Source organism: Giraffa tippelskirchi, chromosome 6 (assembly GCF_054371585.1).
Source record: "Giraffa tippelskirchi isolate mGirTip1 chromosome 6, T2T-mGirTip1v1.2.pri, whole genome shotgun sequence".
Classification (NCBI taxonomy): domain Eukaryota; kingdom Metazoa; phylum Chordata; class Mammalia; order Artiodactyla; family Giraffidae; genus Giraffa; species Giraffa tippelskirchi.
In genome coordinates this window covers 134749164-134776066 of record NC_137280.1, presented here as the reverse complement: position 1 = coordinate 134776066, position 26903 = coordinate 134749164, and the positions used below count along the sequence as shown (strand labels likewise).

Here is a 26903-nt window from a genome sequence, read left to right as displayed (position 1 = left end):
AGAAAGTAGCCATTGTCCCTAGATTCCTGAATGATGGCTAGCAAAAAAAGGTCCCTCAGGTGATAGGTGTCTGACTCCAACAGAAATGCTTTTGCCATTAGTTCTGTTTGAGTTCTTTGAGTTTTAAGTACATTTGTGTTTCTTTCTCCATCACTCCCCTCTATCTTCTTATTTCCTAAAGAGGCTACTATTAGTTTTGTAGGCACCCACATTTACAGCTTTTGTATATTACAGAAATTCAGAAGAATATGAACAAATGGTAGATTTTATTCATGTTACACATGTAGTCCACCCACTTTTGGCATCCTGGTAGTAGTGATTTCTGGGCTTTAGTTATCATAATTTTTTGGCACCTTCCAATATTTCTCCATTGTGAAAAATACTGACTTTTATACTGAGCTTTTTTGTGGTTAAATAAGTAGTAATATATGCAGGTGTAATTTTGATACAAATTATTGATCAAAGTTATTCTCTACTAGTTTGTAAACTACCAATTAGAAATGAGAAATTAGGGTTTGAAGCTTTTGCTGTTGTCCCCCCAAGTTTTATTTGCTCCCAGAATAATTTATTTTTTGTGTGTTTGCTTGGAGCCAAGCAGGTTGGCATTTAATAAATAATGTTTCTTGAATGGTGGTGATGTATCAAACTCAGTGCTGAGTTCTTTATACATATTACTGCTTTTAATCCACAACAGTCCTGTGTAGTAGGTGGTATATTCCTGTTTTACACTGAAGGGAATGAGACTTGTAATGGTTGAATAAATTCTTGTACTGCTTCTGCCTGAGAATTAGTTAAGCCGTTAAAACCCTAAGAATTGGTAAGAGTCATATAAAAATGTCTTTTAGAATTTAATAAAACATTACAACTTGCAAAGCATCCTCATTTGCCAGAGACTTTTATGGTGTCTCAGTGAATTTTTTGAACAATCCAATGGTATAATCAGCATATGTAGTAGTGTATTTAGGGAGGAATTTGAATTAGATGTGTTACTCTTCCAACTTTTCCCTATGACCTGCCTGCTATATGAGTTTGCTTCTATCTTATCCTGCATTTTTTTGTCTCTGTTGCAACCTGCTGCTATTTTGGGGCCTACAGCAACATACTATTCATGTAGTGGTAAGTTCTTTTATGATTCTTGCTGACCCTAAAGTTAGCAGATGATCACTGGTGTTCCAAGAAGACATTCATCATGTGTCTTAGATACTTCACATAGTTTTCTGGTCTAAGCCATTGCTTAGATACTTTTTAGATTAAAAATCACATTTTGCTCATTTTCACTGTATTAATGTAGTTTCAATCTCCATGTTTGGTGCTTTTGTTGCCATTTTAAGAATAAGATGATGTGGGGCTACACTTACTCTCAAGAAGCATTTATTAAATTAGCTTTTTTTTTTTGCTTATTTCCCTGAGCTTCTCATGCTGTCCCTCCCCAAATTCTTTATTTTGATACATAACATATATAAAAATAGAATTTCTAAGAGAAATTTCTTGCCTCTGTTTAGGACAAATACGGTCTTGGAACCAGGCTTCAGCGACCACGAGCTGGTACAACCATCAGTACCCTTGCTGGACTTTCGTAAGTTTGGACATTAAATGGCTTTGAGGGAAAAAGCTGGTATCAAAATGAATATTGAAGGAGTGTGGTTTCAAAGTAACAGTTGCCAGTAGGGAAGAAGATGCTCATACTTAGGAAAAACCTAGCCAGAAAGAATATTCTACAATAGAGGAGTACTTCAGTTAGTGATATCGTGGACTTTTAGGTGGACCCTTGAGAAATGACTGCTTTTATCTTTTAGCCTTAAAGAAGGAGAGGACCAGAAGGAGATCAAGATTGAGCCAGCTCAGGCTGTAGATGAAGTGGAACCGCTACCTGAAGACTATTATACGAGACCAGTAAATTTAACAGAGGGTAATTTTATACATGATTCTACTTTGTTTCTGTTTTACATCTAATTTTGTTTTTGTTACTTCTATGCCTTGTGATTTTTATTTTTGATTTGAGATTTTTAATGGTGTAGTTGTTAGTACTAAAATGAATCATGCAGAAAATAAGATAGAGGTAATCATTTGAAGAAATGTCTGTCAAATTTCCATATTTTTTTTTGAAGAGTGCTAGTCACAAAGGCAGTGTCATTTTGTGTAGTTATCACATATGCATCTGATTTTGAGCAAGTCACTTAAACTAAGCGTGGTTTCTGCCTTTCATGCTAGTGACCACCCTTCAGCAGCGCCTCCTACAGCCTGACTTCCAGCCAGTCTGTGCTTCACAGCTCTATCCTCGTCATAAGCATCTTCTGATCAAACGGTCCCTGCGCTGCCGAGTAAGTATTCCTCTCTGTAGAGTTGTCATCTGTGTAAGAGAAAAGCAAAAATAAATGCAGTTGGAATCTGGTCAGTATCAAAGCCTCTGGAAAGTAGTAACTAGAAAATGTTTATAGAGAATGTTCCAGTGTGCAGGCACTGTTTTAAAGCTTTCAAGATAAGCTTAAAGCCCCTAACTCAGTAAGGTAAGTACTGTTGTTAGCCTTATTTTACAAATGTGAAAACTGGGGTATCTGAAGGTTAAGTTCATACTGCTAACCCCTAAAAGAATACTGAAAGAATATAAAGCTTTTAGGAGAGTAGGGAAGAAACAAAAAGGACTGATTTTTAAAAATCAATTTAAAAGAAAAGCAAAGAAAGAAGAAAAATAAGCAAATCCAGGCTCCAGGAATCTATGAAACATCAGAGTCTCTTCAGTAATAAAAGAAATACTGTAAAAGAAAAAATACCCAAAAAAGAGAAAGGAAACATTTTAGATCAATACCATCCAACAGAACTTTCTGTGGTGATGGAAATCTTCCTTATCTGTACAGTCCAGCATGTTAGCTACAAGTCACATGTAGCCTACTGAGGACTTGAAATATGGTAGTGCAACTGTGGGTCCTGAGTCTTTCTAAGACGAAATTCATTTAAATAATGACATGTGACTAATAGCTCCTATTATCAAATAACACAGCATTAGATTAGAAGAGACATAGGCCTGTCAACCAAACAAATACAGTGTATAAACTTAATTCCTGATTCAAACAAAGCATAGAAAGAAAGAAGGGAGAGATAGAGGAAGGAAGGGGCCAGAGGAAAGAAGAAAATATACCATGCTAATACTAATCAAAAGAAAGCAAGAGTAACCATACTCATTTCAGACAGAGCAGACTCCAAAGTAAGGACAGTTACCAGGGCTAAAGAAGGATATTACATAATGATAAAGAGGTCAGTTCTCCAAGAAGATATAACCATTCTTAATGTACATTTGCCCAACAATCGCATGTCAAACCATGTGAGGCAAAATCTGATAAAGCTATAAGGAGAAATAGATTAATCCACCATCATAGTTGGAGACTTCAACACCTGTCTCTCAGAAATGGACAGATCCATCAGGCAAAAAGTCAATATTGTATTGACCCATCAACCTTCCTGGAGATACACCTCTACAAATACAAACCAAAATATATAGAGATTAGGATACATCCACCCAATGAGTACTGCAGATCTATAAGAAACAATGTCGTAAACATGGGATGTATTTATAAATGCAAAAAAATGGTGTATAGCAGGCACATAACTTTTTATGTAGAAAAGAGGGAATATATATACACACACACATATAAAAAATATTTGTTTATGTTAGATGTATAGACTGTTAAAACAGAATAGAGAAAGCAGAAATAGATGTATGCGTGTCAGGAAACTTGATTTTACCAAATAATGGCCTTTCAAGTCACTGGGGAAAGAATAGCCTGTGAAATCATCTCAAATGATTCTATGGAAAAAAAAAAAAAAATGGGGCCTCTAACTTACACGCTACATAGAAGTCAATTTTAAGAACCTTGAAAACTTTAAAGAGTAAATATGAAGAGCAGTACTTCTAGAAGGAACTATGGGAGAATATTCTTTATGGCTTCTGGTTAAGGGAGTAAGTAGTCCATAAGTTGGAGAAGGCAATGGCACCCCACTCCAGTACTCTTGCCTGGAAAATCCCATGGACAGAGGAGCCTGGTAGGCTGAAGTCCATGGGGTCGCTAAGAGTCGGGCACGAGTGAGCGACTTCCCTTTCACTTTTCACTTTCATGCATTGGAGAAGGAAATGGCAACCCACTCCAATGTTCTTGCCTGGAGAATGCCAGGGACGGGGGAGCCTGGTGGGCTGCCGTCTATGGGGTCGCACAGAGTCGGACACAACTGAAGCGACTTAGCAGCAGCAGTCCATAAGTAAGATAAACCATAAAGGATAAAATTACATATTTGACACATTAAAATTTATACCCCCATTCCAAGGAAAACCCATAAAGAAATCAAAAGATAGATCATAGACTGAGAAGAGTAATTTGTAAAGTATGTAATTAACATAGAATTAGTATCCAGAATATGTGAAGAAGTATAACAAATCAGTAAAGAAAAGATAATACCCTATTATAAAATTGACAAGTAGATACTAATGTGCCAGTTATGGCAGAGGGAATCCCAGTTTCCAGTAAAGAGGAGAGATACTCACACATGTACAGTAATCAGGAAGTGTACATTAAAACTGAGAAACCATTTCATAATCATCAGATTGGCAGAAGTTAGCAATTTGGCAATATCCATCAAAATAACAAATGGACTTTTGGGAAATTATCCTACAGATATATTTATGCATGTGGGAAGTGATTTGCATACAAGATTACTCATTGCTGTGTTATTTGTAGTAGCAAAATTGTAGAAGCATTTATAAATTTGGGTCTGGTTAAATAAGTTACAGAATTATTAAATAGGACACAGAGATACCTCTGTGTGTGTTGGTATATAATTTCCAAGATAGATTTGGTGAAAGAGGCAGAATATGAAATGTTCTCTTTTGTGTTACTGTGAAAAAGAAAGATGATGTAAGTGTATACTTTTTATGCTCATCAGCTGTACATGAGAAACTGGTTGGCTTTGAGAGGAGCAGTAGGATCAGTAACTGGTATCTTTATACTGTTCTTTTTCTTCTAGGGTTAAAACAATTTTTAACTGGATATAGGTGGAGCCTATTCAAGATAGTAAGCAAGTAATTGTTTATTCTAAAGTATGAGAGCTGGAATCACAGCACTTGGATTTAAATCCCAGTTCCAGGTCTTACTGGCTCTGTGATGTTTGCACAGATTATTTACCTTTCCCGTGCCCCATTTTCATCATCTGTGAAATACAGACAATATTTACAGTACCTACACCTACCTCCTACAGTCAGTGTGGTATTTAGTTCGCTTAAACCAAGAATCCGTATCTTTTTAGACTAGTAGAGAGGAAATTAAAAAGGACTGATAAAAATAACATAAAACAAAGAAGGGACTTCCCTGACAGTCCAGTGGTTAGGACACCATGCTTTCACTGCAGGGGATATGGGTTCGATCCCTGATTGGGGAAGATCCCGCATGCCACTGCAAGCCACAGCCAAAAAGAAAAGAAAACAGGAAAAGAGGAAAACTCAGCAAAATTCACATTGTTCACACTTAATTAGAAGTATGTGTTAGGGACTTCACTGGTGGTTCAGTGGTTAAGAGTCCACCTGCCAATGCAGGGGACACGGGTTCGACCTCTGATCCGGGAAGATCCTGCATGATGTGGAGCAACTAAGCCCTCGAGCTGCAACTACTGAGGCCCGCGAACATAGAGCCTGTGCTGCTGCTGCTAGGTTGCTTCAGTTGTGTCCGACTCTGTGCGACCCCATAGACAGCAGCCCACCAGGCTCCTCTGTCCCTGTGATTCTCCAGGCAAGAATACTGGAGTGGGTTGCCATTTCCTTCTCCAATGCATGAAAGTGAAAAGTGAAAGTGAAGTTGCTCAGACGTGTCCGACTCTGTGCAGCCCCGTGGACTGCAGCCTACCAGACTGCTCCGTCCGTGGGATTTTCCCGGCAAGAGTACTGGAGTGGGGTGCCATTGACTTCTCTGAAAGCCTGTACTCTGCAACAAGAGAACTCACCACAATGAGAATCCCTCTAACCACAACTAGAGAAAGCCTGTGCATGGCAGTGAAGACCCAGCATAGCCAAAAATAAATTTAAAAATAAAAAATTTTCTTAAAGTATGTTTTAGTTACTATTTCAATTTGAAGCACTAAGGGTTATAATATTTGATAGTGTGGTTGCTTATTTCCAGAAGTCCAAAACTTCATCTTTCCTATATTTTGGTTATCAGTAATATACACTGTTTTAAAACATATGTGATCTTGCAGCAAGATGAAATCAAACTGTATTAAACGCTGTGCTTCTGAATTTAGCAGCTGTGTGGATCAGCAGATTATATTCTTGCTTTCCTCTGATACATATTATATATATTTTTTCTTTTTAGAAATGTGAACATAATCTGAGCAAGCCAGAATTTAATCCAACATCTATCAAATTCAAAATCCAGATGGTTGCTGTGTGAGTATTTGGGATTGGTGTTTTAGGTTACTGTTTTTTTTTCCCCCACTATGAAATGTGCTTACCCTTGGCTTAAAAAAGAAGAGAGAAGCTACATCAGAATAATCTTGCTATTCTGTTCTTGTTTTGGTTTTGAAATACATAACTGGAAGTTTAAGGCAAGTCTACAGACACAGAATCCAAGGTGTTTATATCAGGGACATGTAATAGTATGGTCTCTGGCAATGTGGTATGGTGTTGGTTGAGAGTCATTCATTACAAATGATAAAGTACCTAAGTTTGGGAATGATCTCTTTAAAAAATAAAGTAAAAAAATATAAGTATAGCAGATGGAAGAATATCCCGTAACACTATTATTGAACTATGTTCTGATAGTGCTTTGTTGCATGGGATGAAAATAATTAAATTCATGTTGACTCACTGGGACTTGTCAGTAGAAGGGAATTTTGTGTATGAAAATCATCTATCAAAAAGAATAATTAGGAAATTATTGTCTTGACTTTAGGGTGAGCGAGCCCTTCCTAAGTAAGGCAGGAAGCCCAGAAGCTAGTAAGGAAAATAGCCAGCTTTGACTTTGAAAGAAAAATATGAGTTGTAAAAAACAAGATTGACAACAAAGTCCTGAGACAGTCGAGTAAGAAAGAATATTTGCTACTCCATGAAAAATAAAATTTGAATATCCCTGGAATGGGTGGGATGGGGAGATGAGGTGGGGCAAAGGATTTGAATATGTAGCTCACACAATAGAAATTCCAAATGGCTGGTAAATATATGGAGAGATGCTGAGACTTGATAGGAAAATTTTAAATATTAGTTCTGAGTGCTCATGGGAATGTGGGTAAACATACTTGTACATATTGTTGGTAGAGTGAATTGCTAGAGTCTTTCTGGAGAGTGACTTGGAATATTAAGACAAAATGACACACACATTTTAACCTGGTAATAACTATCTCAGGAATCTATTCTATAGAAACAAAAGCAATATATAAAGACCGGTAATATATAAAGATACATTTTTAAAAGATGTGTGTTGTAACATTTTAATGGTAGAAAGCTGGAAACAGTTTTAATGTCAAATTGATTAACCATTAACAAAGAAATAGTTGATTAAATTGAGATACATGCATGTAGAGTATTATACAATAATTAAAAAGAAATCATTGGCAGTCAAATGGCAGATAAGTGCTGGTCTGGTGACTTAGGAGGAAGGAACTAGGAGGGCCAGATATGGGTTCTGTCACAGAATTTGTCTAAACTGATTTTCCTCATCTCTGAAATGGGCATAACACCAGTTCTGCCATCCTCTTGTGGTTGTTAAGAAGGATCAAATGAGCTATTATGTTCGCAAATGCTTTGTAACTGTAAATCCCCATACAGTATGTTCTGTTTTCCTAACTACTGTTATTTAATGCATGACTGATTAGGACTACAGAAGTGACATGTGGTACAAACTCCTTTCCTAATTAAGAATTACACTCCTTGCAGAAATCCTGAATGGCAGGATGTGCTTCACATCAGTTTCTTAAGAGTTCTTTGGGGAAGAAGTGTGTGTGTTTTTTTTTTCTGGCATCATGGCAGAGTCACCAAGGAATCTTAATACATATATTCTGGCCACAAACCAGCTAAATCCAAATCTTTGGTAGTGGGGCTCTTGAATTTTGTATCAAATTACTCAGGTAATCATGATGACCATCATGAAAAACACCTAGTCTGAAGTTAAAATACTAATACTAAGATGCCATCCTACACATACCCTCTTGAAGTGTTTCTGCAATAGATTTTATCTTCAGTTAATATTTGCATGATAACATTTATGCGTGCTTTGTTCCAAGCACTTTCTGTACATACTATTTAACTTATTCTTCACAATAAAAAGGAACTTTCAATGTTCTCATTTTATGATTGAAGAAACCAAGACACAAACAGCTAAATATCTTGCCCTGCTCTTTACAAAGGAATATCTTAGTATATAAATACTAAGCTGGAATTTGAACCCCAGTGGTTTTGAGCGCAGAACAGGCACACGTAAGTATAATATTCTATTGTCTTATTCAGGGAGGTAGCATACAGAGTGGTTAAGAGTAAGACCCTGCAGCCAGACTGCCTAGGTTTGAATCCTGGCTGCTCCTAGCAGGCTGCTCACTTCCAGCAGGCTGCTTCTCCTAAGTCTAGTGTCTTCATCTTTATAATGGGGATAATAGTAATACCTGTTTAATGCAGTTGCAATGAGGATTACATGAATTAATATTTGTAACAAACTTCAAATATTGCCTGGCACATAGTAAATGCTATGTAAAAGTGTTTGGTAAGTATGTGGTAGTGTTTTTGTACCCTTGCAATGTATTATTAAATCAGTGTTGGATCTTATCACCAGTTGCCATATAGATTTACAGAAATGAATTAATAAAAATCTCAAAAGACATATCTAATAAATACATAAGGGAGAAATCTGCCATGATACATGGATATATAGAGGTACATGTGAGATTTCAGAAAGAACTCATTACCGTTTTGATTTCATGTCTTAAATTCTTATTGTAGTGATAGGAAGAATCTTGAAAATTTTCTCTGACATGTTCTAATTAACATGAAGAAATCATTTCTTTGCTGCACTAGCTTTAAAAAAAAAAAGTAACAATTTTAAGAGATTGCAGTGAACATTAATGCATTTTTTTATTCACTTATAGCAATTATATCCCAGAAGTGAGAATCATGTCAATTCCCAACCTTCGCTACATGAAGGTTAGTACCATGTATATTAACGAGAAGAGAAAGAGTTAACTGATCGAAGATGTGTGCTTAGTGTATGTGGTGGCTGTGCGTATTTGACACGGGATTCAATGAGCAAGAGATAGAAAAGAAGAAAGTTTGAAATAATAAAGGGACTGAGATTTTAAATGTCCTTAAGCTAGGGTTCTTGATCATAGCATCTTTGAAATATATGCAGAAGGAGCAGGGTGCACATTACATGGTGGTAGAATCATGGCTGGTAAAAAAGGAGATGTTAGACCCCATAGGCAGCTTCAGCTCTCCTCGTGTGTGTGTGTGTGTTTGTGTGTACACCGTGTGTGTATGATTCTCCACCATCAGTGTGTGTATGTGTGTGTGTGTGTTTCTCCACCATCTCTGTGTGTGTGTGTGTGTGTGTTGTCATAGATTTCTTCGTTACTGCAGCACCTCTGTTCTTTGAGTCCTTAACTCCCACACATGCCTCCCAACAAATTACAGAATGTTCTACAGCAATAAAGGCACTTTTATAGTCCCTATTCATTTCAAAGATTTTTTTTTTTGCTAATCTAAAGAACATACCAAAAAAGTTCAAGAAATCTTAAAAGTCTTCTATAGTCTTGATATGCCCTTTTTTTTTTTTTTGCTGTGAAAAAAAAATTAATACATCTGGCTGGCCTGTGGCTCCTATATTTTATTTATGAGGGCTTCCTTCTTCTAAGTCCTAGTGATAACCTGGGTAGGGTAAGAGTTATAAACTTTAAACAATCACTTAGATAATGTATATTTCTCAGAATTTCTGGATCTAGTAACTGGCCCTTTTTATGGAATCTGATCCATTTCCTCAGTGAAATAGCAACTCTAGAGAGTATATAGTGTAGAAGTAATATAGGAGTTGATGAGCATTTAAGAATGCAGTGAGGTAGAGATATAGGTGGGGTGCTCAAGAGTGATGGTGGGAGGCGGGGGCGCATGGGGTGATGATTTTGTGATAATCATGAAAGAAGGTGGACCTAGGTGGCAGCAGTGGAGCATGTCTGAAAGATACCTTTCCTTTTCCCCAGGAGAGCCAGGTCCTCCTGACTCTCACGAATCCAGTGGAGAACCTCACCCACGTGACTCTTTTGGAGTGCGAGGAGGGGGACCCTGATAATATCAACAGCACTGCTAAGGTAGGAGTGTTTTGCTTCATTCTGAGTGACCCTGACTTTTCTGGAGTGGCCTCATTTGACCTGCTTTAAAGGACTCCACACTCTCATTTTCACATCCAGTCTTCAGGTTCTTTTGATTTCACCTCTAGAGTTTTCTACTTTATCCACAGGCACACTGCCACTGCCCTTTTTGGGGGTTTCATCATTTCTCACATGGACTATGACAGTAACTTTCTAACTCCTGTTTTTAGTTCACCCCCACTTCCACTCCAGCCCATCTTCTGTCTTGCCGTTAGGATGATCTTTCTAAGATTTAGCTTTGATCATGGCAGGCTGCTTGTTTGGTGTCCCTCTGACATTGGAATAAACTAAATTCCTTGGCATAGCTTAAGAGCTCCTTAATATCCTCATCTCTTTTCTTCCATGATGATCTTCCCTAAAACGACTAAATCTACCGTTCTCTAGATCATGCACATTAATGGTTGAGATCCAAGCAGATCCAATGGGTCATCAACTCTAACGCTCCTGGAGAATTACATATGCTACTCATTTTACCTAGAATTCTTCCTTCCCATCCCACTCTTCTGACAGACATGCCCATACCTCTCTTTCTGCCTGAGGCATACTCATTCTTCAAGATGCAAAGGAAATGACATTTCCTTTTAAAAGCTGATGTGCCTCAGCTAGATGCCCTCTGCTTACATAGAGTGTGCATGTGTGCGTGGATGCTAAGTCACCTCAGTCATGTCCAACTCTTTGCAACCCTGTGGACCATAGTCCGCCAGGCTCCTCTATCCTTGGGATTCTCCAGGCAACAGTACTGGAGTGGGTTGTCATGCCCTCCTCCAGGGGATCTTGCCGACCCAGGGATTGAACCCGCGTCTCATGTCTCCAGCATTGGCAGGCGCGTTCTTTACCACTAGCGCCACCTAGGAAGCCCTACATAGAGTGTACGTGGCACTGAATATTAAAATAGGTGACTGTGACTCTCACTGTTACTTGAATGAATGAAATGAGACCTTTCTACATTTTATTTCATGATTCATCTAGTATTTGAAATTTTAGAACAAGAACTTTCCTTTGTAATAGACCATTTTATTGACTCATAATTGAGCATGATATTCATAACAAATCAGCAGAAAGGATGCCTATATCTTTAATTAGCTGTTATTCGAGTTATGCTTATTAGTAGAGGATTTATCTGTTTATTTTTCCTTCTGCTTTTTAATGATATCGTTTCCCAGCATCACTTCCAAAGAGAGATGACACTCATCTGTCCTTGCTCCTTTTTGAAATAACACTAATGAGCTGTCTATCCAGTGTCTCTATCCAGATAGAAATAAGTGCCTGATAAATATACCCAGCTTATGAATTTGCTGCTTTTCTCTTTTTCAGCTCCCCAGCCACATTTATTTCCATAATTAGAAATGTTATTAACACTGTCACCTGTTAACCTCTAACATAGCAAAATTGAAGCCTAGTTACAACCAAAGGCTAAGTCTGAAGAATACTTAACTGTTTTTCATGACAATAAACATAGCCAATATTCCCATTTCAGAAAATATGTTGGAACCACTGTTTCTCCTTTCAGTTCAGTTTAGTCTCAGTCATGTCCCACTCTTTGCGACCCCATGGACTGCAGGATGCCATGCTTTCCTGTCCATCACTAACTCATGGGGCTTGCTCAAACTCATGTCCAGCGAGTTGGTGATGCCATCCAACCATCTCACCCTCTGTTGTCCCCTTCTCCTCCCGCCTTCGATCTTTCCCAGCATCAGGGTTGTTTCCAAGGAGTCAGTTCTTTGCATCAGGTAGCCAAAGTATTGGAATTTCAGCATCAGTCCTATCAATAGAATATTCAGGACTGATTTCCTTTAGGATGGACTGGTTTGATCTCCTTGCAGTCCAAGGGACTCTCAAGAGTCTTCTCCAACACCACAGCTCAAAAGCATCAATTCTTCAGCCCTCAGCCTTCTTTATGGTCCAACTCTCACATCCATACATGACTGCTGGAAAAACCATAGCTGTGACTAGACGGACCTTTGTCAGCAAAGTAATGTCTCTGCTTTTTAACATACTGTCTAGGTTTGTCAGACCTTTTCTTCCAAGGAGCTAGAATCTTTTTATTTCATGACTGCAGTCACCATCTGCAGTGATTTTGGAGCCCCCAAAAATAAAATATGTCACTATTTCCCCATCTATTTGCCATGAAGTGATGGGACCAGATACCATGATCTTTGTTTTTTATATGTTGAGTTTTAAGCCAGTTTTTTCACTCTCCTCTTTCATTCTCATCAAGAGGCTCTTTAGTTCTTTTTCACTTTCTGCCATAAAGGTGGTGTCACCTGCGTATCTGAGGTTATTGATATTTCTCCCAGCAGTCTTGATTCCAGGTTGTGCTTCATCCAGCCCGGCATTTTGCATGATGTACTCTGCAGAGAAGTTAAATAAGCAGGGTGACAATACACCCTTGACTGATGAACTCCTTTCCCAATTTGGAACCTGTCTGTTGTTCCATGTCTGGTTCTAACTGTTGCTTCTTGACCTGCATGCAGATTTCTCAGGAGGCAGGTAAGGTGGTCTGGTATTACCATCTCTTGAAGAATTTTTCACAGTTTGTGGTGATCCACACAGTCAAAGGCTTTGGCATAGTCAATAAAGCAGAAATAGATGTTTTTCTGGAACTTTCTTGCTTTTTCTATGATCCAGTGGATTATGACAGTTTGATCTCTCGTTCCTCTGCCTTTTCTAAATCCAGCTTGAACATTTGGAAGTTCATGGTTCACGTACTGTTGAAGCCTGGCTTGGAGAATTTTGAGCATTACTTTGCTAGCGTGTGAGTACAGTTGTGCGGTAGTTTGAACATTCTTTGGGATTGGAATGAAAACTGACCTTTTCTAGTCCTGTGGCCACTGCTGAGTTTTCCAAATTTGTGGTGTATTGAGTGCAGCACTTTAACAGCATCATCTTTTAGGATTTGAAATAGCTCAGCTGGAATTCCATCACCTCCACTAGCTTTGTTTGTAGTGATGCTTCCTAAGGCCCACTTGACTTCACATTCCAGGATGTCTGCCTCTAGGTGAGTGATCACAACATCGTGGTTATCTGGGTCATTAAGATTCTTTTTTGTATAGTTCTTCTGTGTATTCTTGCCACCTCTTCTTAATCTCTTCTGCTTCTGTCAGGTCCATACCATTTCTGTCCTTTATTGTACTCATCTTTGCATGAAATGTTACTTTGGTATCTCTGATTTTCTTGAAGAGATCTCTAGTCTTTCCCATTCTGTTGTTTTCCTCTATTTCTTTCCATTGATCACTGAGGAAGGCTTTCTTATCCTTGCTATTCTATATCTTCCCTTTTCTCTTTTGCCTTTAGCTTATCTTTTCTCAGCTATTTGTAAGGCGTCCTCAGACAACCATTTTGCCTTTTTGCATTTCTTTTTCTTGGGGATTGTCTTGATCACTGCCTCCTGTACGTCATGAACCTCCGTCCATAGTTCTTCAAGCACTCTGTCTATCAGATCTAATTCCTTGAATCTGTCACTTCCACTGTATAATCATTAGGTCATACCTGAATGGTCTAGTGGTTTTCCCTACTTTCACCAATTTACGCCTGGATTTTGCAATAAGGAGTTCATGATCTGAGCCACAGTCAGCTCCCGGTCTTGTTTTTGCTGACTGTATAGAGCTTCTCCATCTTTGGGTGCAAAGAATATAATCAGTCTGACGTCAGTATTGAGCATCTGGTGATGTCCACGTGTAGAGTCTTCTCTTGTGTTGTTGGAAGTTTTAAGTTTCTTCTGTATGTGTTTTTCTCCTTTATATGTTTTATGTGTTTCTCCTTTTTGTTTTTCTTTTTTTATACCACAGAGTATAGAGAACAATATACAAACACCCATGTTCCACCAGCCCCTTAAGAAATAAAACATTGAAGGCACAATTGAAGCCCGCATGTCCTCCCACTTGAATTACCCGTGGCAACCCCAATGAACTAAGCACTTTCTTGACTTTTTCATTCCCTTAAATTGCTTTGTTCTAATCTTTTATCATAAATGTCTGTATTCCTAAACAGTATGTTTTTAAACTTTTTGTAAGTGAAGGAATGTTATATGTTGACGCTTGCTGCCTCCTTCTGTATGTCTGTGTCTGTGGGATGAGTGGTGCAGGGCGCTGACCCCTTCTGAGGCCAGCCTCTCTGTGCTGCTCTGCAGGTGGCGGTGCCTCCCAAAGAGCTCGTTTTAGCCGGCAAGGATGCAGCAGCAGAGTATGACGAGTTGGCAGAACCCCAGGACTTTCAGGACGATCCTGAGTGAGTGGTCTTTCTGTGACTTGCCCCCCACCCACCCACCCACACACCACAGTTGGCTGGTTTACAGGAGGCCCACTGATAGATCTGTTTTCTTACCTGAATTTAAGTAATTTTTTCTTCCTATTTATTAACCTGATATATATGAAGATATATTATATGATATATATGAAGAAGAAAATAAAATCTCACCACCAGAGATAAACACCAATAACATTTCCATAATTAGGATCATTCTGTAAGCACAGTTTTTTTAACCTATGTTTCCCATGGTAAATTTTCAGGTGCGTGATTGTTAATGGTTGTGTACAGGGTACAGTACTCTGTCCCCAGAGATTTATTGTTGGATTTGTCGACTGCCTCGCCACCTTTCCCTCTTTGAGTGATTAATAGATTTTACTCTCTCATACCTAATACTTCTCAGTTATTAACAGAAGTAAAAGCCAAACCTTTCCCAGATGAGGAATACTTTGGTTAGCTTTCAGTCTAAAAAACAGAAATCACATCTGTTATTTGAAAGAGAGAATTTAATATGAAGACTTATTAACTGGGTAACTTTAAAAAGAAATCTGAAATATTCCAGAGATGGCAAGTCAGTGAAGCAGTTACCATGCCTAGGGCTAAGAGAATAAAGAGAAATGGTTACAATGATGAGAATTTAGAAGCTTGAAGGAAGGAGGAGCCCTGTGGAGCTGCAACTCAGACCTCTGGGAAATGGGGGAGGGAGGGGACACTGCCTGCCTGGTGCTGGCATGGCAGGCTGGCAGAAGAGGGGTGGCATGCTGATGCTGGTTATGCAGTTGGAAAACTGCACCTGGATGTGCCACTTCCTGAGTGAAGATGCATTGCTGGAGTGCTGCCCGCTGGAGCTGCACGGAGACAGGAGGCTCACCCGGAGGAGCAGCCCCTTCTTCCCACAGGCCACCGGTCTCTGTTAGAGACCCTGAAGGGAGCCTGACAGGGGGCCAGCCTAAAAGCAGGAGTGTGGTTAGCAGAATCCTGTGTCACAAGGCAAGATACACAAAGTGGGCTTAGGGAATTCCCTGGCAGTCCAGTGGTTAGAACTCCACACCTCCACTTCAGGGGGCCCAGGTTCCATCCCTGTTTGGGGAACTAAGATCCCACAAGGTGTGTGGTGCGGCCAAGCAAATCAATTAAAAAAAACAAAGAATGTGCTTTGAGCTGAAAAGCAATAGCATTTAGTACACTGGTATAAGGGTATATTTAAAGGCTTTTTAACAGAATGATTAAAAGCTTCCTTAGCAAAATACTGGAGAGATATAATAACATGGGACAAATTAGAAAAACCAAGTGATGGCAAAGGTGAGGTTAGTATAGAGATCGCAACACTTGGGTTAACTTCAGAAAGCACCAGGTTGGATGTTTTAATTTTTTTTTTATTCAGTAATAGAGTACCAGTCACCACAGCTTCTCTTTAGCAGATCTAGGTAGGCACCAAGAATCTGAATTTTTTTTTTAAAGCTTCCCAGGCATCATTGGTTGCCTGGGAAATTAAGGCTAGAAAGACTTTTTTTTTTTTTTTTTTACTATTTTTATTGAATTTTTTAAATGAACCTAATATAAATAAAAGATTTAGTTCAAAATGGTTGTGCTAGTATAACACTTAATCATAGTTCACATTATTGTACTTTATAGGACTTCCAGATATCTGGAAATTAATAGTACATAATAGTGGATAATATGTAAATATTTAATTTCAGTAACTTTTCTTAGGGTAGTTGAGTATCATTTGGATAGTAGATCAAGTTCTGTTTATTTCATTGTTTTCTACTTTTGAAGCTAAACTGTTTAAACACAAACTTCAAGTGCGTATCAGAAAACTGAGATGGAAACTTCAACTAGAGATTTTTTTTCTATTCTAAAAATTCCTAATTCACAGAGGCTATTTACAAGACACTGATTTATGATATTCCAGAAATTCTTTAAAGCTCTGAGTTAGCATCAGTCTGTATCCTGTAGAAATATTACCACATGTTTATAAAAGTTAATGTGAAGATATGTTTGTAACAGGAAATCAGGGTAAACAAATTATGGTTGCTATGCACCCATTAAGTAAAATGGAGAAGATCTATATATACCAATATGGACAGGTGTTTGTGATAAACATTGGGAAAAAAGCTTGTTACAGAAGAGGGTGTCCCTTTTATATTGGTTAAAAAAGCATAAAAGTGTAAGCGCATGGAAAAATATTTAGTAGGTTAAGAGCCAAACTGTTGACAGTTTTTCTCTGTGTACTGAAGAGGAAAATAAGAAGGTTTACTTTTTCCTATCTTAAGTTTTATACTGTATTTTACTTTTGTAATAAAATAAGGAGATGGGCATTTTGCTGAAGAAACTCTTCATTGTTGACAAACGGGATTCTGGTCATATCTTGTCATCGGAGATTTCCTGTGGGCCATAAAATGACTGTGAGTCTAACTGGCTTGGCTGACCTGTGACCTGCCTAATGCTGTGCTTATTTCCTTCCATAGCATTATAGCCTTCAGAAAGGCCAACAAAGTGGGTATTTTCATCAAAGTGACCCCACAACGTGAGGAGGGCGAAGTGACCGTGTGCTTTAAGATGAAGCACGATTTTAAAAACCTGGCCACTCCCATCCGCCCCATCGAAGAAACTGACCAGGGCACAGAAGTCATCTGGCTCACCCAGCATGTGGAACTCAGCTTGGGCCCGCTTCTTCCTTAAAATGTTCCACTGGCGGGCAGATCCCAAAGGACAGTATCACCACGAACCCGCGTTAAAATGTGGAAGCCGCTGCTTTGTTAGACCTTGTTTATAATGATGTACCATGCACTACTGAGTCCTGTTCCTAGGAGGGTGGGCGCATAGGCAAGGCGTTAGGAACACAGCGACCGCTGTACCTCTGGCTTTCTCTGTTCACACCTGTAAGTCTGTGTCTCCCTCACTGAACCCCTGCACGTTGACTCACAACAGCATAGTTCCATCCCAAGAAAGGGGGTGGCTGTTCCTTGGAGTGGCATTCAATTGACCACTTGAGAAACGGTCCATACTATCTCCCGACCTGATGTCATAAAGGATCAGTCTCACAGATGAAAACATAAAATAACTGAAAGTTAAACCTGCTATTGATGACCTGGCACTGGTCTCAGTGTTGTACCAACGGCTTTTTGCATTCCACTGGATATAGTCTAGCACTCTAAATATATATCCCTTCCCTTGCCTCCTGGCTCCCTTCCATTTGACAGGAAAATAGAATTGTCACGTTGTCTTTAGTTTTGCGATGATTGGAAAGACCTGTGAAATAGTTAAGGCACTTCATTTGACCTCTTTAAGTGAATGTAGGATACTTACGTATTAGTTGCTCTTAAAAATTTTTTCCCAGCAGAATATGGAACTTTTTCTCCTAGGGAAAATTTGAGAAGGAAGCAATTGCATGTCATGTCACTGGGGTGGCAAATTCTATTCATTTTAACTGTTGCCACGATATCCAGGGATTGATGCTGCCACAGGGAGGCATGCTTTGTATGTCTTACTCCCTACCCCTTCTCTTCTCTGCCTCTTTAACTCAGTAAGTTTTTGAGTATTTGGGACCTGGAAAGAGCCCAAAGAAAACTTGGTGGGCAAGTTCATTTCTGGAATGCAGAAAATATCTTAAAGGTTAGATGTTTATCATGATCTGAACTATGTTCTTTCCAGTGATTGAAGAGGAAAGTAACATTTGCAATTTCTTGAATCCAGAACTGGATATTAAGAAAAAACCTCCCTCCATCCTGAGTTTATGACTTTTATCGTATGGTTTGTCAAATAAGACCATTTTGATCATAAACCATAAAATAGTTCAACAAGCAGCCCAGAATACTTGCCTAACAACACACATGCTGTTTTCACTTGGTATCCTGGAGTTGGCTGCCAACCTTAATTTCTGTGATGTTTTCTAAAATGTGACTTGACAAAGTAGACCACCAGCTGCACCACATTTCCATAAATGTATTGTTAGCAAATGGCCAACAGACTTGTGGGGGAAAGAGAAACTTCCTGTTTATACCCTGGTTTTGTTTCTAAGTTCAAGCCTTTAGTTTAAAAAAAAAATGTATATAGCAATTTAAAATATAGGACACAGTAACTTTTCAGCTCCCCTTGGAAGGTAGAAATATTTAGGAAACCTTTGAAAGACACTAAATAGTACTCTTAAGATCAAACCAATATTATGAAACAATATTCCGCAGAGTAATATATATGCTGCAGTGTAAGAAAAAAAGAACTCATATCTCTAATATTATGACAGTAATAAGGCTTAGCCTCTTAGGAGTTGGGGCAGCGTGTTGTATAATGACAAATTTGCAAACTATAGAAATAGTTTAAGTTTTTGTGACTGTAAAAAGTGTCAAATTAATTTCTGTTTCACTACCTGCTACAGCCTGCCATGACGCCAGTGGAGGAGATGAGCCTTAAGGTAGAGAATAACGTCCTGTGTTTACATGTTTGCACAGACTACACACTGTTGCGCATTTATGGCATATAGCTGGTGTTTGTTCCCAGAAATAACAATGTTGAAGTAACGGGTCTCATCACCCCCATGTGACACAGAAACACAAAAACACTTTTGATCATAGAATTTTTTCCTCAGAAGCCAAATTAACTTGCAGAATAACAGAGCTATTGATTTAATGTTTCCTCTAGATAGTTTTCAGTACAAGCTGGTAATCTGTGTGTTAGTAGAAATGGGTCAATATCTGCAGCTGGTGAATTTGGAGTTCTATTTGTTCGTTTTTTATATTAGATCAGGTGCAAGATTTTTAAAGTACGGTGAGTGTGTACCACAGCAAGCAAATTAGATGTCATTAGCACTAGAAACTGCAGTTTGGGGAACTTAATCTGAATTTGTGATTTGATTGGCCCACCAGAGTTTTCTCTTGTTCAGACTGTTTATAGACTTAATGAGCTAAATGTCATGCATATTTGTAAAGAAATATCCTTTTTGGTCCATTTTGGGAATGAGAGGCACTCCTTGGTCTTTATGAATGACAGGTTACTGTTTTGCCTTATTGCTTAACTTCATGTAGTGAAATAAAGCAGACAAAGCTTGAGTGTGTCTTTTGTTTGGTTTCATGATGGCAGATTGGAGTAGCATGCCAGGGCTTGGGGAGGGTGGAGTCAGCAGTTAGCATGAGAGTCAGTGGGGCATGCTCCCTTTTCATTTCTTAAAATGAACTAAGGTAAAACCTCAACTTAGTTCACTGTAACATTATATAAATAGATGTTGCTTGAGCTCCCTATCTCGGAACAGTTGTGCAAATGTTACATTGTTAGGACTCTACCAACTTTTCTCCTGGATCATTGCTTGCAAAGATACTTTTAAATGTACAAGTAGCCACTCATCCACTTTCATTTGTACTCAACTTTTCCCTTCTTTTATTGTAGTGAATTGTTCATGTTCCTCTTGTCTAAAGCCAGTGCCACCACTTACTGCAGTCAGTCTCACCTTCTTACCTAGTCAAGGAATGCACTTCAGCAGTTTCTCCCACCCCCTCTTGCATCATTTCCATTGGCATGCTGTGATTTATCTTTAAAAAAATTGACCTAACACCCCTCTTCAGTCACCACTCCATTTTTCTATTCCCTTTTCAGCAAAGCTCCCAGCTTTACCTTCCCAATTCCTCCTCCCATTTTCATCTGAACCTATTCCACTTAGGCTGCCACCACCACCACATCACCAAAACAGTCCTTGTGAAGGTCCCCAACAGTCCACACCGTTAAATACAATAGTCAGTTCTCAGTTCTTACCTCTTTAGTACTTGGGTAGCATCTACCAGTGGATGCCTCCCTGCTTGAAAGAATTAGTTCACTTGGTTTCTAGAACACAGCTCTCTCTCTTGGTTTTCCTTGTACCCTTCTGGCAACTTTGCTTCTGTATCCTTTGCTAGTTCTATCCCATCTTCCTAACCTTGGAGCATATACCAGGTCTTATTTCTATACTCACTGTTAGTGATCTCACCCATTTTTCAAGCCATTCCCAAGTTTACATACCAACTCTAGTCTATTAAAGTCCAAAACCACAGTCTGGATTTTCTGTCACCGCATCTGCCTCTCCAGCAGATTCATCCCTAACTACATGTCTTTCAGTAGGTGGCTCAGTGGTAAAGAATCTCCCTGCACAGTAGGAGACACCGATTCAATCCCTGGGTGGGGAAGATCCCCTGGAGGAGGAAATGGCAACCCACTCCAGTATTCTTGCCAGGGAAATCCCATGGACAGAGGAGATTGGCAAGCTACAGTACATGGGGTCACAAAGAGTCAGACATGACTGAAGCGAATGAGCAGATGGCAGTTGTATACCTTCAGTTGCTCACCACATCACACATCACCGGTGACGACTCTTACGTGCCACATCCGGTAAGTCAGCAACAACCCCTTTCAGTTCTGTCTTCAAACTGTGACCACTCCACAGCCTCTCCAGTGTTACTATCCTGGGCTAAATCAGAGTCATCTACAGAGACCCCTAGATGATTAATCCGATAAGGTCTAAATTGATCTTGAAGCCATCCTGGTCCCTGCCCCACTCTTTAGTCAGTTCTCAGCATAGCAGCCAGAGTCATTTTGCTGCTTAAAATCCTTAGGCTTCTTAGTTTGCTCAAGAGCAAAACAAAGTCCTTACAATAACTTAGGAGGACCTATAAGAACTGAACCCCACTGCTCCCCCTGCGTCCCTGAATTCATCAAGTACATCCCTGTGCTCACTGCATCCCAGCCACAGGGGTCTCCTGTTTCTGAGTCACCCCAGGAGGCACCTTCTCAGGGTCTTTGCACTGGCTGTTCCCTCTGCCTGGAGAACTCTTCTCCTAGACATTCTGTACGACCCAACCCCCTGCCAGACAGATCTATGTTTAATTGCTTCCTCCTCGGGCTTTCCATGACCTCTCTAGGTAATCATGTAAACTGCCCTCCACTAATAGACACATATCCCCCTTCTTTGCTGCTTTTTTTCCCCAATAGCACTAATCACCATCCAGCACTATATACTTTATTGATTTCATCGTACTAGAACATAAGCTCCATAGTGTTTCTCTTTTTTTAACATATATCTGCAGAGCATAGAGCAATGCCTGGCAAGTAGCAGGCAACTAGTATTTGTTAAATAATACCATCTGCCTTTTTCTTGTTTATGTAGCTGTTGACCTTTTATCTTTAAAATATATATATATATAATATGTATCTTTTATATATATATAGTATGTATCACATATATATGCTTTTTTTTTTTTTGTCACAAGCCAAATATCTTACTTGCTTTGAGCTCTCTTGTGCTGATGTCATCTCTGCCTAGAATCCTTTTTCCTCGCTGCGCCTTCTCCAGAGTTAATTTCCTGGTCTCACCTCTCTCTTCATCCCATTTAGATGTGGTCTTAATCGTTAGCACCTAACCTTTCCAGGGCATTTACCGCTTCCTAATACTGGGTTTTGTATGTGTACCACTCCTTTGCTGTATTGCACACCCTTGCAGAGCCAAATCCAGGCCCTTTTGTTATGTTTCTTCTACTGGATTGACCAAAAAGTTCATTAGGGTTTTCCCATAAGTTGTTAAGGAAAAACTCAAACAAACTTTTGGACCAACCCAGTATATTCCAGTCAGAGGGTAGTCTGGAGTAAATTAAAAAACTCAAGAGCTAAGTCACTTGCTCAACTGCAATATAGTTGATCCTTGAACAGTGCACAGCGCAGGGGTTAAGGACACTGACACTGGGGTAAAAACCTGTGTGTAATTTTATAGTTGGCCTCTGTATCCAAGGTTCTGTATCCATGGATTTAACCAAGTTGCAGATTGTGTAGTACTGTAGTATGTGTTTATTGGACGGGGGCAGGGAGTGTGTATAAGTGGACCCATGCAGTTCAAACCTGTGTTGTTCAAGGGTCAACCTTTATTTATCCCCATTTTCTAGTGGTCTGTTGCTGCTGCTGCTAAGTCGCTTCAGTCGTGTCCGACTCTGTGCGACCCCAGAGACGGCAGCCCACCAGGCTCCCCCGTCCCTGGGATTCTCCAGGCAAGAACACTGGAGTGGGTTGCCATTTCCTTCTCCAATGCATGAAAGTGAAAAGTGAAAGTGAAGTCGCTTAGTCGTTTCCAACTCTTAGCGACCCCATGGACTGCAGCCCACCAGGCTCCTTCATCTATGGGATTTTCCAGGCAAGAGTACTGGAGTGGGGTGCCATCACCTTCTCCGTTCTAGTGGTTCTAGTGGTCAGGGACATCTATAGTGAAATTCATTTCACAGTATAAACTGCCTACACAAGACAATGAAGCAAAAGTAACATTAAATAACATGGAATCAAACAATCAAAAAGTTGTTTCATTTTCATGCCCTGCTCCCCTCCCCACCCATCTTTCTGTTACATCAAAGGTTCTTTTATGTTTTATCAGTTCTTTTACATAACACTGTTATATGTATATATATAATTTTATTTATTCATGGCTGTGCTGGGTCTTGATTGGTGCTCCAGGGCTTTCTCTAGTTTTGGAGAGTGGGGGCTACTCTTTGTTGAGGTCTCTAGAGCACACAGATTTCAGGAGTTGTGGCACTCAGCTTTGCAGCATGTGGAATCTTCCCGGACAAAGGATGGAACCCATGTTCTTTACACTGACTTGCAGATTCTTACCCACTGTGCCCCCTGGGAAGTCCTTTGGAACACTTTTAAACATGGGCTTCTGGCTCAGCCTTTGGCAGACAACAGTAGGTTACTGAAAAGTACTGGTTCATTTTCATTGTATTTGTTCTTAAGGCTACATCTACACATGTGATATGATTTAACATTTACTGAAGTGATTTTAAAAATGTTCCTCTTAAAATATATTAAGTAAAAAGAGACTCGGAAGTTCTATTTATGGCAGTGATGTAGATCTCTGGAAAGAGTATCACCCTGACTCAAACAGAAAACTGGATGACAAAATCATGCGTTTTATTGGGTCTGTCAGATGGCCGATGTGGCAGGGCAGTCAACTAGCCTGAATTTCAAGGATGGACAAACCCCTCCAAGGAGAGACTGGATGTATACTTGCTCACCTCTAGCGGAGCATGGGAGAAGTGTTGACCACCATATACACAGATAAGAGAAAATCGACTAAAATATTAAAGAATTGCTAAACACCAAACGGAAGCTAACATGACAGTATAGAACCCATGGGAGTCTGAGATATTGAGGGACCTTGCATGCACGGACCAGCTCTTTCCAAAAACTCCACCCCGTGTTCACGAGAAAGACTTGGGAGGAGTGGGGGTGCTGGACCTCTGTAGAGCCTCCCTGGGTTTGGAGGCATGCAAAGGAAGGAGGCATAGGAAAGTCATGAAACCTTGCCTCTCCTTGCCTAGTTCCTTCCCTCATTAGGAGCAAAAAGGCATAAGCCACTGGGGAAATGGGGGAGCAGAAAACCCTGTTTACATAGGGCACAGGTAAAGACCCACTGCTGCTGGGCCAAGGTAAGAAAAAACCTCTACTCTTGGGAGGGACAGGATTCAATCCTGAGCCCCAAGATTTTATACCAGTACCATTAAAGGCCTCCTGCCAATGCAAGAGGGGCAGGATACTCCCCCTCAAAACCAACCACAGATACAAGTTGGGGTTTGGCTGCCACAGAGAAGAGGGACAAGAATGCTGAGAAGACACTCATTCCCAAGGTCTGGGCACAAAGAACTTACTAAAGACTGAGGCTGAATTAGAACAAAGAACCCTGACATCTCTACCAACCCAGCAAGCAGTTGCTGGGGGCATGAGCAAAGGGCATAGAGACCTGTCGTTATGGTGCAGGTATGCACAACAGCTGAAAGCTAAGGATGAAGTATGAACACTTGAGAAAAATTCTACAGTCCCAACCAAAAGACAAAATAACATTAGTGATATGAAATCTGTGGTACACTAAAGGCAAGCATAGCAACAACAAAGCCCAAACCTAGCCCAGTTCCTGCCTAGATTGACCAAACCCCACACAAATGGCCTGGCAGAATAAGAGACTTGCTTATTTCCAGACATTAATACTATAGACTTCAGTCTCTACTGATTTATAAGTAACAACTGGCATTCAATAAAAATTTTGAGATAGACAAGCAAGAAAAAAATCAACCCATTTGTGATAGACAAAACAATAAGACTATATTCACATACAACCTAGATATTGGAATTATTGGTCAGGGACTTAACTCTGATTAACCTGTTGAAGATCTAGTTGAAAATCGGGATAATATACATTTTCAGCAAACAGAAACTATAAGAAAGGGACAAACTGAAATGAAAACCACAGGATCAGAGATGAGGAATATCTTCTCTGGGCTCATCAGAACACCTTATCATACCTGAGGAAATAATCAGGAAACTTGGAAACAGGTCAACAGAAATTATCCAAACTGAAACTCCCAAAAAGAAAACAGTACTCAAGGTCTATGAATAATAATATATAATAGTTGCTCAGTCATGCCTGACTCTGTGAGCCCATGGACTGTAGCCCGCCAGGCTCCTCTGTTCATGGGATTATCTGGCAAGAATACTGGAGGGGGCTGTCATTCCCTTCTCCAGGGGCTGTCTCCAATCCAGGGATTGAACCCAGGTCTCCTGCTTTACAGGCAGATTCTTTACTGTCTGAGCTACCAGGGAAGCCCTCAAGGTCTATGGGATGATATCATATAGTCTAATATGTCATTTGGCGTCCCAGACAGAGAAGAAACTGGGCAGAATATTTAAAGAAATAACTTAAGAATTTTCAAAATACAATGAAGGACAAAAAAATCACAAATGTGTGAAGCTCAGATAAACTCAAGCACTTTCCTATACAGGAAAAAATAGACCATATGATCAAGCAATCCCAATTCACATGCAAAATGAAAACCTATGTCTATACAACAACCTGTATGTGAATATTTATAATGCCTTAATTTGTATTTACTGAAATCTGGATAACTCAAATGTCCATTAATTCGCAGATGTGTGTGTGGTTTAACCCCAAATATATCCATACAGTGAAATTCTCGGCAATAAAAAGGTACAAATCACTGGTACATGTAACAATATGGATGAATTTCAAATACAATATGCCAAGTTCAGTTCAGTTCAGTCGCTCAGTAGTGTCCGACTCTTTGTGACCCCATGAACCGCAGCACGCCAGGCCTCCCTGTCCATCACCAACTCCTGGAGTTTACACAAACTCATATCCATTGAGTCGGTGATGCCATCCAACCATCTAATCCTCTCTCATCCCCTCATCCCCTTCTCCTCCTTCCCTCAATCTTTCCCAGCATCGGGGTCTTTTCAAATGAGTCAGCTCTTCATATCAGGTGGCCAAAGTATTGGAGTTTCAGCTTCAACATCAGTCCTTCCAATGAACACCCAGGACTGATCTCCTTTAGGATGGACTGGTTGGATCTCCTTGCAGTCCAAGGGACTAGTCTTCTCCAACACCACAGTTCAAAAGCATCAATTCTTCGGCACTCAGCTTTCTTTATAGTCCAACTCACACATCTATACATGACTACTGGAAAAACCATAGCCTTGACTAGACGTACCTTTGTTGACAAAGTAATGTCCCTGCTTTTTCATATGCTGTCTAGGTTGGTCATAACTTTCCTTCCAAGGAGTAAGCATCTTTTAATTTCATGGCTGCAATCACCATCTGAAAGAGAAGTCAAACCCAAAAGGATAGTTTTTCCAAAAATGATTTAACAATACATGCGTTGATCCATAAGGCTTTTCATTTAAGAAATTGGAAAAAAGTCTTTGGATTTGTGGCTTCACCATTTTTTAGCTACACTACCAGAAGCAAGTTAATCTCTCTAAACCTCGGTCTCCTTCTATAAACAAGGTACAGTCATACTTGCCTAGAGGGCAGTGATTGCCAGAAAAGTACAGGCCATCCTCCTAAATTTCACTTTCAGAAAAACGAGTCATTATTTACTGTAAGCATGTTTGGAACAAATTTATACTAAAATAACTTTAGTTGTTTATCTGAAATTCATTTTACTAGACGCTCCGGGTTTTTGCTAAATCTGGCAACCCTATAGCGGGCTTATTGTGGGAATTAAATGAGATAGTTACCGCAAGACGTTTCCCCCACTTTTTGGCATAATAAGCGCTCATTGGGGTCGACGCTGTTTTAATTCCAGGCCTTCGGTCATTACAGTTCCTTTATTCTTTCACTCAATTTTTAAATAAACCAGTTGAACTTGTGACTCTTCATTCCTGGCTGTCACCCCTGGAAGGAAGTACCTGAAGGCCAATTGTTAAATTCCAAGCAAGCGATGCCATTACACAAGGTGCCGCCCTCAAGGGCGCGCAAG

The 26903-nt window shown here is 39.7% G+C and overlaps 1 protein-coding gene and 1 long non-coding RNA gene across 12 annotated transcripts in view; one reads left to right on the top strand and one right to left on the bottom strand.

Annotated features, from left to right (window-relative positions):
* Positions 1 to 19676, top strand: part of DCTN4 (dynactin subunit 4) — a 143554-nt gene extending 123878 nt beyond the window's left edge. For 8 of the 10 annotated variants that reach the window (XM_081495864.1, XM_081495861.1, XM_081495869.1 and 5 more), the window contains 8 exons: positions 1503 to 1576; positions 1797 to 1909; positions 2212 to 2321; positions 6351 to 6424; positions 9112 to 9166; positions 10216 to 10323; positions 14513 to 14610; positions 17100 to 19676. In XM_081495864.1, the coding sequence (XP_081351990.1) occupies positions 1503 to 1576; positions 1797 to 1909; positions 2212 to 2321; positions 6351 to 6424; positions 9112 to 9166; positions 10216 to 10323; positions 14513 to 14610; positions 17100 to 17313 (846 nt within the window). In that variant the 3' untranslated portion in view covers positions 17314 to 19676. Of the gene's footprint in view, positions 1 to 1095; positions 1117 to 1502; positions 1577 to 1796; positions 1910 to 2211; positions 2322 to 6350; positions 6425 to 9111; positions 9167 to 10215; positions 10324 to 14512; positions 14611 to 17099 lie in introns of all 10 variants that reach the window. The other 2 variants (XM_081495859.1, XM_081495863.1) reach the window with 1 other exon arrangement.
* LOC145508696 (uncharacterized) lies at positions 250 to 26896 on the bottom strand. 2 transcript variants are annotated; one of them, XR_014055538.1, is made up of 3 exons: positions 26662 to 26896; positions 26133 to 26239; positions 250 to 2350 (listed from the first exon to the last, which is right to left on the bottom strand). It is a non-coding gene; the product is annotated as an uncharacterized LOC145508696 (long non-coding RNA). The 2 variants fall into 2 exon arrangements; XR_014055539.1 differs by lacking the exon at positions 250 to 2350 and adding an exon at positions 21919 to 22637 and having other exon boundaries at positions 22782 to 26239.
* Positions 26897 to 26903: the final 7 nt, after the last annotated feature.